Raw genomic sequence first — 12,652 nt, forward strand, 5'->3', positions numbered from 1 at the left:
CTTACTTTGAAAATTATTCAAAAGGAAAACTCACATCTAATTAAAATGGCCGCAGAGTTAAATATCTTAATACTGTAGGGACAAACTGAAGAAAAAAATGTAATAATTTGATTTGCATCTGTTTATAATTTTATTCAAATTATAGTTTTCACACTAGGATTTATCTCTCAGTACAGTCACCAAAAAACCAAAGTACATCGTCATCAATAGCTCCAGCGTTCCTTTTCTCAACATCTGCGCAGGTTTCATGCATTTTTTAAATCAATAACAGTAAGTAGGGGAAGAAAATTGCAGTCCTAGTGGAATCAACTTAAATAATTTAAAAAGGTGTGACATGATTCATGAACACCGATACTGGAAACAGAACTTCCACTGACCTCTTTGATGGTTTAGAGTCTTTAGTGTTTCCATCTGCCTGCTGGGTCCTTTCTTTTTTCACTGCAGAGAGAATATTTGCCATTAAGTTTTTATGATGATAATAATGTCATGAGAATAAAATCCACTGAGATCTGTTATCAGCTTCTGTTGGCTAAATCAATTACTACAATTCTGAGTACTCCTTAATACTCAGAGTTAAGGATGTTCCAAGTTGATTCAAAACACCAGGATAGAGGCCCGAACCTGCATTTTATCTCTAAAACAGATATAAAATAATAAAAAACACACTACAGGACACTATACGGAGGCCTTTCATGATAATTAAGTCATCGACTTTTCGTATGATAATGTAATTATCCAAATTATCATGTCCATATATTGACTTATCATACAATATATGGACATGACCTTGATCATTTTTGCTGACCTCGATATTGCCCATTGTGTTTACATGCGTGTTTGTTTACATAAGAATATCACCAACATTTTAGCCAACATGATGCCAGAGTAAACAGCATAACTTATTGTGTGCGTTCTATCTTTTTAAGGTTAATAATGTGTCTGCCCGTTTCAGCAGGTTGTTTCCAGAAGGTTTCAGCATTTTGATAAATCCAGTTTTCACTTCTGCTGTTCAATTTAAAACACGGGGGAAGGCGGCACGTGAAGGCCCGCTCTTTCTCGGCTTCCATATATATATAATAGGCTATTGAAGTCACACTGGCTAAGTAAATAGTCGCTGCCATTGCTCACAGCGCACGTCCCAAACGGGGAATGCACAAGTGAGCGGTGATGCTCATATGGCATTAACTCCGTCCAGGCCCGTGATGGCAGGTTAGCATTTTTACAGAAGCATAGCACTCACCCTTCAAGAACAACCACCTTCTTGTACAAACATGACACTTATGGGGAGACGGCAGCTAGCAGCTTCTTTTGATACAGTGAGCTTAAGCCTCAAAAGGCACAAAATTGTGTTTGTTTGTTTGTTTACTGCTACCAGGATCTGAACCTGGATTAAAAAAAACAAAAAAACTGCATCAGAAAGGCTGTTATAACAAACTTACCTTGTTGGGTCAGCTTCTTCATTACAGCCCCGCTGAGCTGTCAACACACAACAATTTCATTATCAACTCTGAACATCATCAAACCTCTGCTAATGTCCACACAAACTGACAAATGTGCCAATTAAGTAGTAAAAGTTGTCTCTTCACACTGACAATTTTTTAGTCTACAGCCACGCTAGCAGCTCTGTGGTGTTGTGCTTTGAACTCAATGCTAATATCAACATGCTAATGTGCCGATGTCATTAGTTTTGCAGGCATTTGGTCTTCAACCAAATTGTTGTACAAAATGAAATTTTGTCCTGATGATGGTACCAGATGAAAAGTTAGGGGACCAACAAAGTTATTACAATTCATCCTGAGGGGGGCGGGAATGTGTGTATGAAACTAGCGTTATAGGAAAAGTGAGGTAATCATCAAAGTCATTTGAAATGCAGACGTTGCGGTTGTATGGCCTGTGTCTTAACCAGTAGGATACTGAGTCAAGTAAAAACTTTGACCTGATGATGGAGCTACAGAAATAGTCAAGAGATCACCAAATTCAGTAGGATTCATCCTCTGGGGAACATGAATGCCTGTGCAAATTTCATGCCAATCTATCAAACAGTAGTTGAGACATTTCATCTGGACAAAAACATGGTGGGCGGACCAACCGACACTGCCATCAACAGAGCCGCCATGCTAACAAAACAAAAGGCTTAAATCTCTTCTTTCACCTATTTTAGTTACAAAGAGCTTTTTCAGACTGATATTTATCCTCCATGTTAATATGACCTAAAACACTCTTCAGTTCAAAGATTGTACCATGTTTGTCCCATTTAGGATTTATTGATTATATTCTCAATTAACTGAAAAATCCTGATTACAATTAATTGTGATCAGTTGCCAATTAATTTCCTTTAGGTCAGCTAATCAATTACTCACTGTGGCTCTAGACCCAAATATATCAGTTCTTTTGGATTGGACTAATCACACATTCATTTAGTGACCTACTGTCTCAATGGGGCGCTCCGTATTTTCAGTTAGTCACTGATAACATTGATTAACATTGATATCTATTGAATTATTGTTGGGGAAATATAAAACGAACAAAAGAGTCACTAACCTTTTTGTGCGGTGCTGCTGCTGCATTAATCTTATTAACAGCTTTTCCAGACTGTTGTCGTGAGTCAGTCGTGTTTCCAGCGACCTCTCTGGACTCTTTCCGTTTCAGGTAATCGCCAATGAATTTCATGTGTTGCTGTTCCAGTTCTTTGATTGACTCTTTATCATCTTTACACAGATTCCGGGCTGACTTGTTGGCTTCGATCGCCATGTTGACTTCTCCCATGGAGAACAAGGCTTCACAGTATCGGTAGTGACCCTGCAAACAAAACATTCACATGCCTTCACTTCCTAATCATAATTATTGTTTGACATATCAGTTATTGGCAGGAAGTACATTTTTGAGTATTGGGAAAATTAAAACTCTGACCCGATAATGGTGCGAAAGGAAAAGTTAAGGGATCACCAAAGTCATAACGATTCATCATCTGTGGACCATGAATGTATGTACATTTCACTTGTGTCTGTGTTGTAGTACAACCTTTTGAGCCCAGATTGGCTCAACTTCAAGTTCAAAGGTATAAAACAGACTCCAGTGTGTGTCACTGAATAAATACTTTTAGTCCCACCTATGGGTTTAGCTACAACCAGTAGATCAGTACATATTTTCAAGCCTGTCTCATATCAATATCAATAATACGATACATTGAAACTAACACTATATGCATTGGGTATTATGAAGAGCTCTCTCAAAAGCAAATAACATTGAAAATATATTACAGAATAAAGAACAAAAATACAAATTTGTACACAAAATAACTGGGATCAAAGAATTCATGTCATATAGGGCTGAACCGAATGCTTCAAAGCTTTGTTCGTTGCCATGGTGTTCAAACGGATGTTAATTTAAGGATGTCATGAGCTGATCGGCTCATGACACACTTAACTTCTGTGTAACAAATGTAGGATCAGGGTCACTTTTTCAGTATATTTCACTTTCTTTCTTCCTACATTACTGTGTTGGGATCATAAAAGGGATGAGTACCTTTGCCCAGAGTGGTTTTATGAGAGTAGCACGTTTTCCATCACCAACCGCTTTTCTGTAAAATCAAAAATTCATGTTTGGATTAAAACATTTCTTAAGATGAGCCATTAAAATTAGAAGAAAAAAAAAATCACATTTCCTGCAACAGCTAAAAGTTCACTCTTGCTCTACTGTGTGACTCATACTGACACTGGCCTACTTTTTATCAAGTGTTTCAGAATAATTCGTAGCTTCCTTCATTCACTTTCAACAGAGAAGAACGACTCCTGGGAGAGAGTTTGACAATGATATTTTTTGTTTTGTTGATGTTTGTGACTTCAGACACAGCAATAGTGTTCAAAATACAAGTTCTAGTCCACTCTCACATAGGACCCTTGAGTTGATCAAAGTTTGATTTATTATGGCTCAAACTGTTGGTCCTGACAGAATCATCACAGTTCCCCGTTACAAAGAAGCGTAAAGGTTGTGAAGATGTCAGTTTCTGCAGGAACAGCGTGTTTTCTCATCTGTATCTTGCACAAAGTCATTCAAAAAAAATATTTCTCCTTCTGAAATTTATTCTAACGGCATCTTTTAATGAGCTTCGAACTTTCCTAAAACATGTGCGACTGGCTCAGGAGGTAGAGCACTAATCAGAAGATCGGCAGTTTAATCCCCGGCTCCTCCAGTCCACATGTCAAACTGTCCTTGGGCAAGATACTGATCCCCAAATTGCTCCCGGAGGTTGTGCCATCAGCGTATGAATGTGTGTGTATAAAGTGCTTTTAGAGGTCAGAAGACTAGAAAGGCGCTACATACATGCAGCCCCTTTATCATTTACTGTGTCATCAACTGTCTCCGCCTGAAGACCAACTGCCAGCTAACACATGATGAAGAAATACACATCTTGGCAGTGCAGACTTGCTAATTGCGTGACATCTGGAAGCATCTTCCTGTCCCCTGCTGGTTTGGCCTCGATCTTATCATTTACAAACTGTGTGTCACATCCTAAGCTCTGATTACCACCTGCCCCCACCACCACTACCCTTCCTTGCCTTTTGTTCCCAGCTATTTTTTGTCTGAGTCAGCTCATCAACTCAGATCTGCTCTCTGTCGATAAGTTCGCCAGTGTGCCAGCATGCTTCAGTAAAACCACCTAGACTACAGCAAACTTCTTAACAGGACTTGAATGATTTCTTCGACACACATTATCGCCTCTAAATACTGGCGTTGTCATTTCCAAACTTCAGAACAATGATAAAATGCTTTTATTCTTTGTCCTAAAATCAGGACCAAAAAAAGTATCACTGAGAATTTTTGGCCAAGGAGGATGGATTTCCTAGTCTGAGACGCTTAATAAAGGTGTAATAATGTAGTAATGTTGCTCTCTTTATTAACACTCATCTATCTTTCTCTACTGATGCTTTTGGACCATCACTTTTAATTACGGTTTCAAAATATGACAATGGAAATCTTTTGCTCTGAAGGGCTCAAAAAAACTTTGTACTTATACTGGCTGTTTCAATTATTTACAAATAAAGAGAATGAGAAGTCTGATGTGGTACTTACAGATATTTCTCACTTCTGATATAGCATAAGGCTCTGTTTCCATACAATTTGTGGTTGTCAGGGCTGGATGGAGAAGAAATACATTCATTTAGTACACATTTAACAATTAATTATTAGATAAACCAGTAGGAAACAATAAACCTGCAAGAACCCCACTGTGTCGACGATGTTAATTTAGCCAGTTCAGCTGCTCCAGTCACTTTTAAGGCTGTAGTCAGTGGTGGATTTGTATTATAACGAGAGGTGTTTCTATCTGTCCCCTTCATGTATAAATTAACTGTCAACAAAAATGGAAATACATAAACTTCACTAAGATTGGGATTAATTGTATGTACATGCACAGGTGAACCTTATAAACTGGTGACTCAAACTTGTAAAACAACTCCATATAACATTTTAAACACCAATAAACATTCAAGTTTCAAGACTGAAAAAAGACACCAAAAGAAAATATTAAAATATTAAAACTTACTAATATTTGATGGCTTTGGAATAAAACTTCACAGCTTCTTCATACTGATTTTTCTGAAAGCTCTCATTTCCTTTCTTCTTCATTTCTTCACTTCTCTAGATGAGGTAGAAGACAAACCAAAGTTTGTTTTTATCCACAGGAACAAGAAAAAAACATTTAGGGATGAGGGTAGACACATTTTATTCAAATTTAAACAAACATTTGGACACAGGATAAATAAAATATTTAATCCATGATGATCTGTTCAAAGTTTGACAGTGGAGCTCTTATTAGATATTTGTACTGGACAACAACCTGGATTATGACTTTGTCGTATTTATGTACCATATTCAGTAGTTAAGAACACTTCTAGGTATTTGTCAAAACAGGAAATTAATGTAAAATATGGCTCTGTTTAACATATCTTGCGAATATCAAAATAAGTAATTTTTTATTTGAGTAATACTTTTAAGTTTCTGTCGTCTCATCTTTTACAGTGACACAATTTTAATGTTTGTCTCACAGACTGGCTGCGTCTGAAACATCTGCACCCACCCCGAACTGCATTTCTCCAATACTTCAGTTATTTTGTCTTCACTGGACACGTTTGGGTAATAACATTGCTTTGAACTACAGGTGGACATTCTGTATGAAGGGATAATTTTATCGAATATGTCGATGTGAATAAAATTAAGTCAGTTAGAGAGTCATAATATCGGTTACTTTATGATTAATTTCCCAGCCCTAGTGTAGAGAATGCTAGTGAGTCTTACCTCTATTCGACTGTCTGGCGGTTGAGTGGTTGTCCGCTTCAGTGCCCTCATTGTCTTCTCCAAATTGTTACCCATTTCCCGGATATACTGAGCATCTGATTGAAAGTAAAAGAGGAGTTTGTGTTCATTCACCCTGAAAATAAACACTAATTGAATGAAAGCATATTCCAACAATCTACATACAAGTTCTACAGGCTTCTGTGTTTGGACAACTGATGACACAAGGCACATTTCTTTGCTTTAAAATAGATGAAATGTAGTTATATAAGTAAACAGAATTTATAAAATTGCATTGACACTGAATCCTCTAACTGCTCAAGCCTGTTATGTTATTGTCCCTTCACTTGAATTACTAGATATTTTTGTATAAAATAGTTTCTGTAAATGTCAGAGAGGCCTGAGGTGCATTACTGAGTAGCAGTGTGACTGTATCTTACACTCTGTGAAGATGAGGTGCAGGGCTGTGAAGCAGGTGTTTGGATGGCCGAGCTCCCGGATGCGGTGGCTGATAGAAGCGTCTCCTGTTTGCTCCAACCAATATAAAGCTTCGTCCAGAACCTCTGGGGAACGCTAATGATACAAAGCCACAATCAGATTAAGTTGTCAAAGAGCCAGTCAACTATCTCCACTGATCATTGCACTTTACACTACAACTTTATGCTACTTTTCAGGCTTTCTTCTTGCTTTGGACTGCATTAAATGTAAAAGTTATTATTGTTATTATTTTAGCCAGCACCATTTTTAAGAAATTTATTTCAAAATAAAGCAATCAGCAAAAGAGCAGCACAAAAGGCCTCAAAAAACCAAAGAGCTGAATAAACACCTCCTATTGGAGGCGTTAGTACTACAGAGCTTTTAATATTTAAATGTTCAGAGGTTTCTATTTCTTGGTCGTTGTGTTCTGTTAGCTGCTGTTCTCCTGATTAAACCAAAAACTAGAAAAAGGCAGCCATGTCTCTGTCATTGATTGGAGAACCATCACTCTTATTAACTGATAACATCTACATATTCAATGCACAGCATCTCTTTTTTCAGACTTACCAAGTTAAACTTGTTGCTTATCCAGATAACATTCTTAGTTTGATCCTTTCTCAACTGGAACAGAGAACAAATCACAAAACAAGAACTATTAGATCAAAGCTGATGCACTGTATACCCATTACAGCCTGTGTAACCAATAAACACAAACACCAAAGTTTTGCTGCAGTCTAGATGTAAAATGCTTAAAGGACATTTGAAAACTGTGAATATGTTCTAAACTTTTCATAGAAACATTAAGCAGGATGTGAAATATCTAGATAACTAGAAACAACACCTTGTGGTTTTATGCCTCCACCAACCACTCAAGTCACAGTTTACATCCATGTCTGTCCAGACTCAAAGGTAAGCAAACCTCCCTAGTCAAGTGTATTTGGAAAACTATTCCTTTTGTTGTTGTCTAGCTTGCTGTTCATTGTCTTTCCCCTTGCCTCATCTTTGTTATTCTTGTTCTACCGTATGTCTATTAGTGTGTACGTTCATTGAGAGAAACAAAAAACGGAGTCAAAGTCCTTGTACGTGTTCACAAGAACACAAAGTTGTAGCCATGACAGTAGACAGTAGACAATGCTTCAGATATGGATGTTGCTACAAAAAAGCTACACATTCTAAAACGTGGACGCTTCACACACATCTTCAACCGGGCAGCACAGAAGATCAATACAATCACCACAGTTTCAAGGTGGGCACCCAAGATAAGTGTCACCAATTCAGTATCTGACCAAATGTGAAGTATGGTCACAATCTCCTCTTCTGTTCCTGAGTTATGGCGTTGAATAACGGCCAGAAAAGTGTTTTTACAGAACATTATGATGTCACGGTGAAGTTGACCTTTTGGATATGAAATGTCATCACTTCATCATTGTATCCTTTTGGACATTTGTGTGAAACTTTGTCATATTTAGTGTATGAATTCTTGAGTTATGGTTAAAAACGTGTTTTGTGACATCAACTTACACTTCCTTTCTCCAAAGCTTTGAGGATCGCTTCCAATGTTTCTATCCTGTGTATGTGCTTCATAGTTAGATTTTCTCTGTCACTAGAAGGAGACAATTACAACTTGTTAATAGTCTAAACTTTGAAGAATCAAAATGTTATTAATTGGTGGATAGCAATTATATTTGTACTTACTTTGAGTCGATTAGACCTATTTCTATAGCCCAGCAAGCTGTGGTGCTGAACTTGCCATTACGCAGCAGAATGGGAAGCCAGAAAGCACAAAGTTTCAACAGTTGTTCAGCTTCCTTTTTCACAGCAACAGGGATACGGTTCCATCGATCATAAACTTCCTCTAAAAAACAAAAATATACAGAAAATGCATGTAGTTTCACCAAACTGAAAGCACAACAGAGGATTTACAATCTCAGTTTTGAAAATGATGTCAGATGTTGGGAAAAAGGCAGCAAGAGATGCTCCCTAGCACATTAGCTTTATTTATTTATTTATTTATCTTATTTTATTTAGCAGCAGCAATATTTAGCAGCAGCAACAATATTTATTCTTGAAGCATTAAAATACAAGGAAAACAGAGCAATCATACAAAATCTGGGTGAAGAAAGGACTTTAAATGTATTATATACAGCAAAAATATTCTGTAGTTTCAGAGTTGAGTTTTTTTATTGGTACAATATAACATAACACAACACAAGACATTAGAACATATAACAAGACAGTTGTCAGTGGTGGATGTGTCAGGAAACATTAAGACAGGACAGAAAAACATTATGACATCAGACAATATAGTTACAAGTGTGGATGGCTACGTTAATCAGGTTGAACAAATAAAAGTTACTTGTTGAGGTGTATGTGAGGTGTTGTGTATGGTATGTTTGAATGCAAGAGGGAGATGAATGAATATTGCAATGACTTTAAGAGAAACTGGCTGATCACTCTGGACATTAAAGTGTTTTGAAATGTGTCAAAACTTTAAGCCAAAGTGGTAATAAATGTCTGCACACAGTGTACAGAACAGAACATGTTCTCTCATGCTTCATTTGAATATTTGACGGCATATCGCCACAAGAATCTTTCCAAGACGCTTTCCTCAGGCAAACGCAGAAACACGTTCTTATTTAAAAGGAAGGCTCACAGTTAAGTGTCTGCTTTGATTGGTTGAATGTTGATTCATCAGTCAAAATACTTGTACTTCACCCTTGCATACACATACTTTAGTAAATACTATAATAACTATTATAGTTACAATATATAATATAGCATTATATCCCTGAATATTAACGAATTGTCTATTAAAAGATCAATGTCCTGTACCTGATGGTTGTATTAAAGTGATCGCTGCATTCTTCTTCGAGTTCTTACGTGTCTGAGGAGAAGAAGCAGTTTATTAGTGACATACAGAGAGACAATAAGTCAGCTAAATGCTCTCATTCTGAAGACTGGTTAATAACTCACAACATCCATCCGGTGTCTGATGTCTTCACAGTCACTGAAGTCAGAATCAGAGTCTGAGTCCGACATTTTGTCCGAGTCTGTAAGAACATTTGCGTAAATCACTCCATTCAAAAACATGCTGTAATGAATAACATTTGACTTTTTTTCCACCTTGCAAGCAGCTGTGATTTGCATTCATTTCACTGAATGAAAATCACTAACCGGACAAGCCACAGCATGCATAACTTCAGTTCCTACTTCTAAATAAAGCTACTGGGAGGGATGCATGGCTAGATAGATCTTTATTAATCCAAAGGGGAAATTAGAGTGTTACAGCAGCCACTTGACATAAATCAAAGTACAAAAACAATGCAGAAGGTAAAAGAAACATGCAATTAATGGGTTAACTATATACAATAACTAAACAGACTAACTCAGATATAAAAAATAAGTAGAACAGAAAAAATAGAGACTAGAGATATAACCACAACTACAATATACTATTTGCTGAGCATACACGGTTCAATGACTGTACCAAATGTTAATACTTATTTATACAATGTACAGTATATACAGTCAGTACTTTAAAGATGATCAAAATATGGATCTGAAAGAACAGATGTGATGGATAATGTAATAAAATAAAAGTCCAGGTGAGCGAGATTTAGGAAAAATAAATCAAATTATTAGCAGATAATTAGCAATTTGTGCGAGACTGTTATACCCCTGATACCTGCCAGGCTCCGTGTATTTGCCATTATAGATTTTAAATCTGTGGCTAGTCACATGTGGATGTGGTTATTAGAAAACGTTTTGACTAGTTTGACTTCATCACAGAGTCCATACTCATGCTTTGTTCAATGTAAACAGGACCAAAGGTCGAGCTAACGTCGACTACCTTAACCTTATATCTGCATGTCCTCCTCTTGTTCTTTTACTGCATTTTCATCCAGTGTCCTGTTGATTTTAAAGCACCGGAACAACAAACTGTGTAGATATTAAATTACTGTTGGAGGATCAATTACAATGTGGTATAGTCTTGCAAAAAAACACACAGCCAAAACCGGAGTAATTAAAAGTTGTTTCTCAAATCAAACTCTCTCGGGAATGATGTGACGTGGCTGACGCTCTTTGATTGGTCGGTACAGTTTAATTACTATAATCCCAAAACCCCAGAAAGATGTCTTAATATTGTATAATCAGCGTCCTGTCTCATTGCTGAACAATGAATATAACATTATTGCATTATGTCTAGTTAATAAATTAAAGAAAATCCTGAATTACTTATGTCTGGTAAATACATAATTGACAGTATAAGACTCATCTTTGATATCTTAGACTATTCAGACTTACTAAATAATAGTTTCATTCTTTTCTCAAGCCATTTCACTCGATGGAGCATTGATATATGTTTAAAGCGCTTGAATTATTTGGATTTGAAGAGCACTTTAAAAAAATCAATAAAAAGCCTATATGCTTTCGGGAATAGTTTGATTAAATTGCATTTAAAAAGTAGCATAAAAAGGTATTTGGGTAGCAGAAAGGGTAATCTCTCTGAGTCAGCTAACCTAGCGGATGATACAGCTCTATTTTTACAAGATAGATTTCATATTCATATCGCAGTTAAACTATTTGATACGTTTTCAGCTGCCTCTGGTCTCAAACTTAACCTTTCCAAATGTGCGCTGCTTCCCATGATGGCCTGCAGTGATTTACAAGTTTCAACACTTTCTGTGAAATTTCAATACCCAGGTGTTAAAGACCACATTTCAAGAATGAGTGAAAACTTCAATCCACTATTTTTTTCACTACAGCAGAGATTGTGGATTCAAGCATGAATAAACCAAAGCAAGCATGTATAAAGAGGATGGATTCAAGGAGACGTGACCATACTTGGTCGAGTCTTTTCTCCAAACCATTGTGTTAATAAAGTTTTGTTTTTTTTAAGCTCTCTCAGCACAATGTTAGCATTTTAGCCTACTAGCTAACATGCGCAGCACTGTTTTGATGCTGTAAACAGCTAGTAGTTAGCTAGCAGTCGGACTTTGGACTATATGAAGCTGTTGTGTGATTAATATTGTATTTTCTCACGACGCGACGAGCTTTACCTAATGTTTGTTTATCGACGCGACGACACTTTTTCCTACTTTATTTAGCGCGAGGCCAAACGACCGTGATGCAAACCAGGAATACAGTTTAGCCAGTTAAGCAGCGTTAAAAACAACCGATAAAATTAAATGTTATATTCCGACAACACGTACCGCTTTCTAATGTGAACTTCGGTCTCTTGTCCTTTTATCATATGTGTGCGGAAATGAAAATCAAGCGCCCTACACGCACGCAGTTTGTACTGCGCATGCGCATGTCCACAATACACAGCATCCAGCACCCAGTGGAGGTCATAAAACGACGGGAAATAATAAGATAGTGGCAGTACAAAAAGAACCGGAGCAGGAAAGGAATGGAGCTGATTAGGATATCTGCACGGGAAATAAAAGATTTTCGTTGTCATTTATGGTCATAACTTGCGCTGCTGAAATACAGGGGAAATCAGAAAGAATCAAGATGGTGCTGGAGGCTGCCAGGAGAATTGTAGACATATCTGAAGAAAATCTAGATGTTACACTACGGGAAGGATTTGCATCAGCTCAGGCAATTGGTTCTTGGTTATAGAATGGAAAATGTCATGAATGAACACTGTAAATAGTTTGTACTGCGAAGTTGTTACATTCCTGCAGATGGCGGTAATGCAACAGTTATGGATGCCAACTACCGTAAAAACAAAACAGAAGAAGAAGCTATGCCCACTGAATTATTTAGTTTTTATTAAGAAAAGTATTTTCTTCAGTTTCAGATGACAGAAAACTAATTGCCGATTATTCTGATAATCTTTTAATCGTTTTGAGTCATTTTTAAAGAAAAAAAACCC

At 37.0% G+C, this 12,652-nt stretch overlaps 1 protein-coding gene across 1 annotated transcript in view; it reads right to left on the reverse strand.

Annotated features, from left to right (window-relative positions):
• LOC121910512 (E3 ubiquitin-protein ligase TTC3-like) overlaps positions 1–11,823 on the reverse strand; it is a 38,248-nt gene extending 26,425 nt beyond the window's left edge. Inside the window, exons 1-14 of the mRNA XM_042431747.1 lie at positions 10,628–11,823; positions 9,745–9,821; positions 9,604–9,655; positions 8,467–8,626; positions 8,293–8,374; positions 7,339–7,392; positions 6,735–6,867; positions 6,298–6,392; positions 5,546–5,640; positions 5,074–5,136; positions 3,526–3,580; positions 2,542–2,799; positions 1,440–1,476; positions 378–480 (exon numbers count right to left, since the gene is read on the reverse strand). Coding sequence (XP_042287681.1) covers positions 378–480; positions 1,440–1,476; positions 2,542–2,799; positions 3,526–3,580; positions 5,074–5,136; positions 5,546–5,640; positions 6,298–6,392; positions 6,735–6,867; positions 7,339–7,392; positions 8,293–8,374; positions 8,467–8,626; positions 9,604–9,655; positions 9,745–9,810 — 1,253 coding nt within the window. The 5' untranslated portion in view covers positions 9,811–9,821; positions 10,628–11,823. The remainder of the gene's footprint in view (positions 1–377; positions 481–1,439; positions 1,477–2,541; positions 2,800–3,525; positions 3,581–5,073; positions 5,137–5,545; positions 5,641–6,297; positions 6,393–6,734; positions 6,868–7,338; positions 7,393–8,292; positions 8,375–8,466; positions 8,627–9,603; positions 9,656–9,744; positions 9,822–10,627) is intronic.
• Between the last annotated feature and the right edge of the window lie 829 nt (positions 11,824–12,652).

The sequence above is a fragment of the Thunnus maccoyii genome, chromosome 13 (assembly GCF_910596095.1).
Source record: "Thunnus maccoyii chromosome 13, fThuMac1.1, whole genome shotgun sequence".
Classification (NCBI taxonomy): Eukaryota; Metazoa; Chordata; class Actinopteri; order Scombriformes; family Scombridae; genus Thunnus; species Thunnus maccoyii.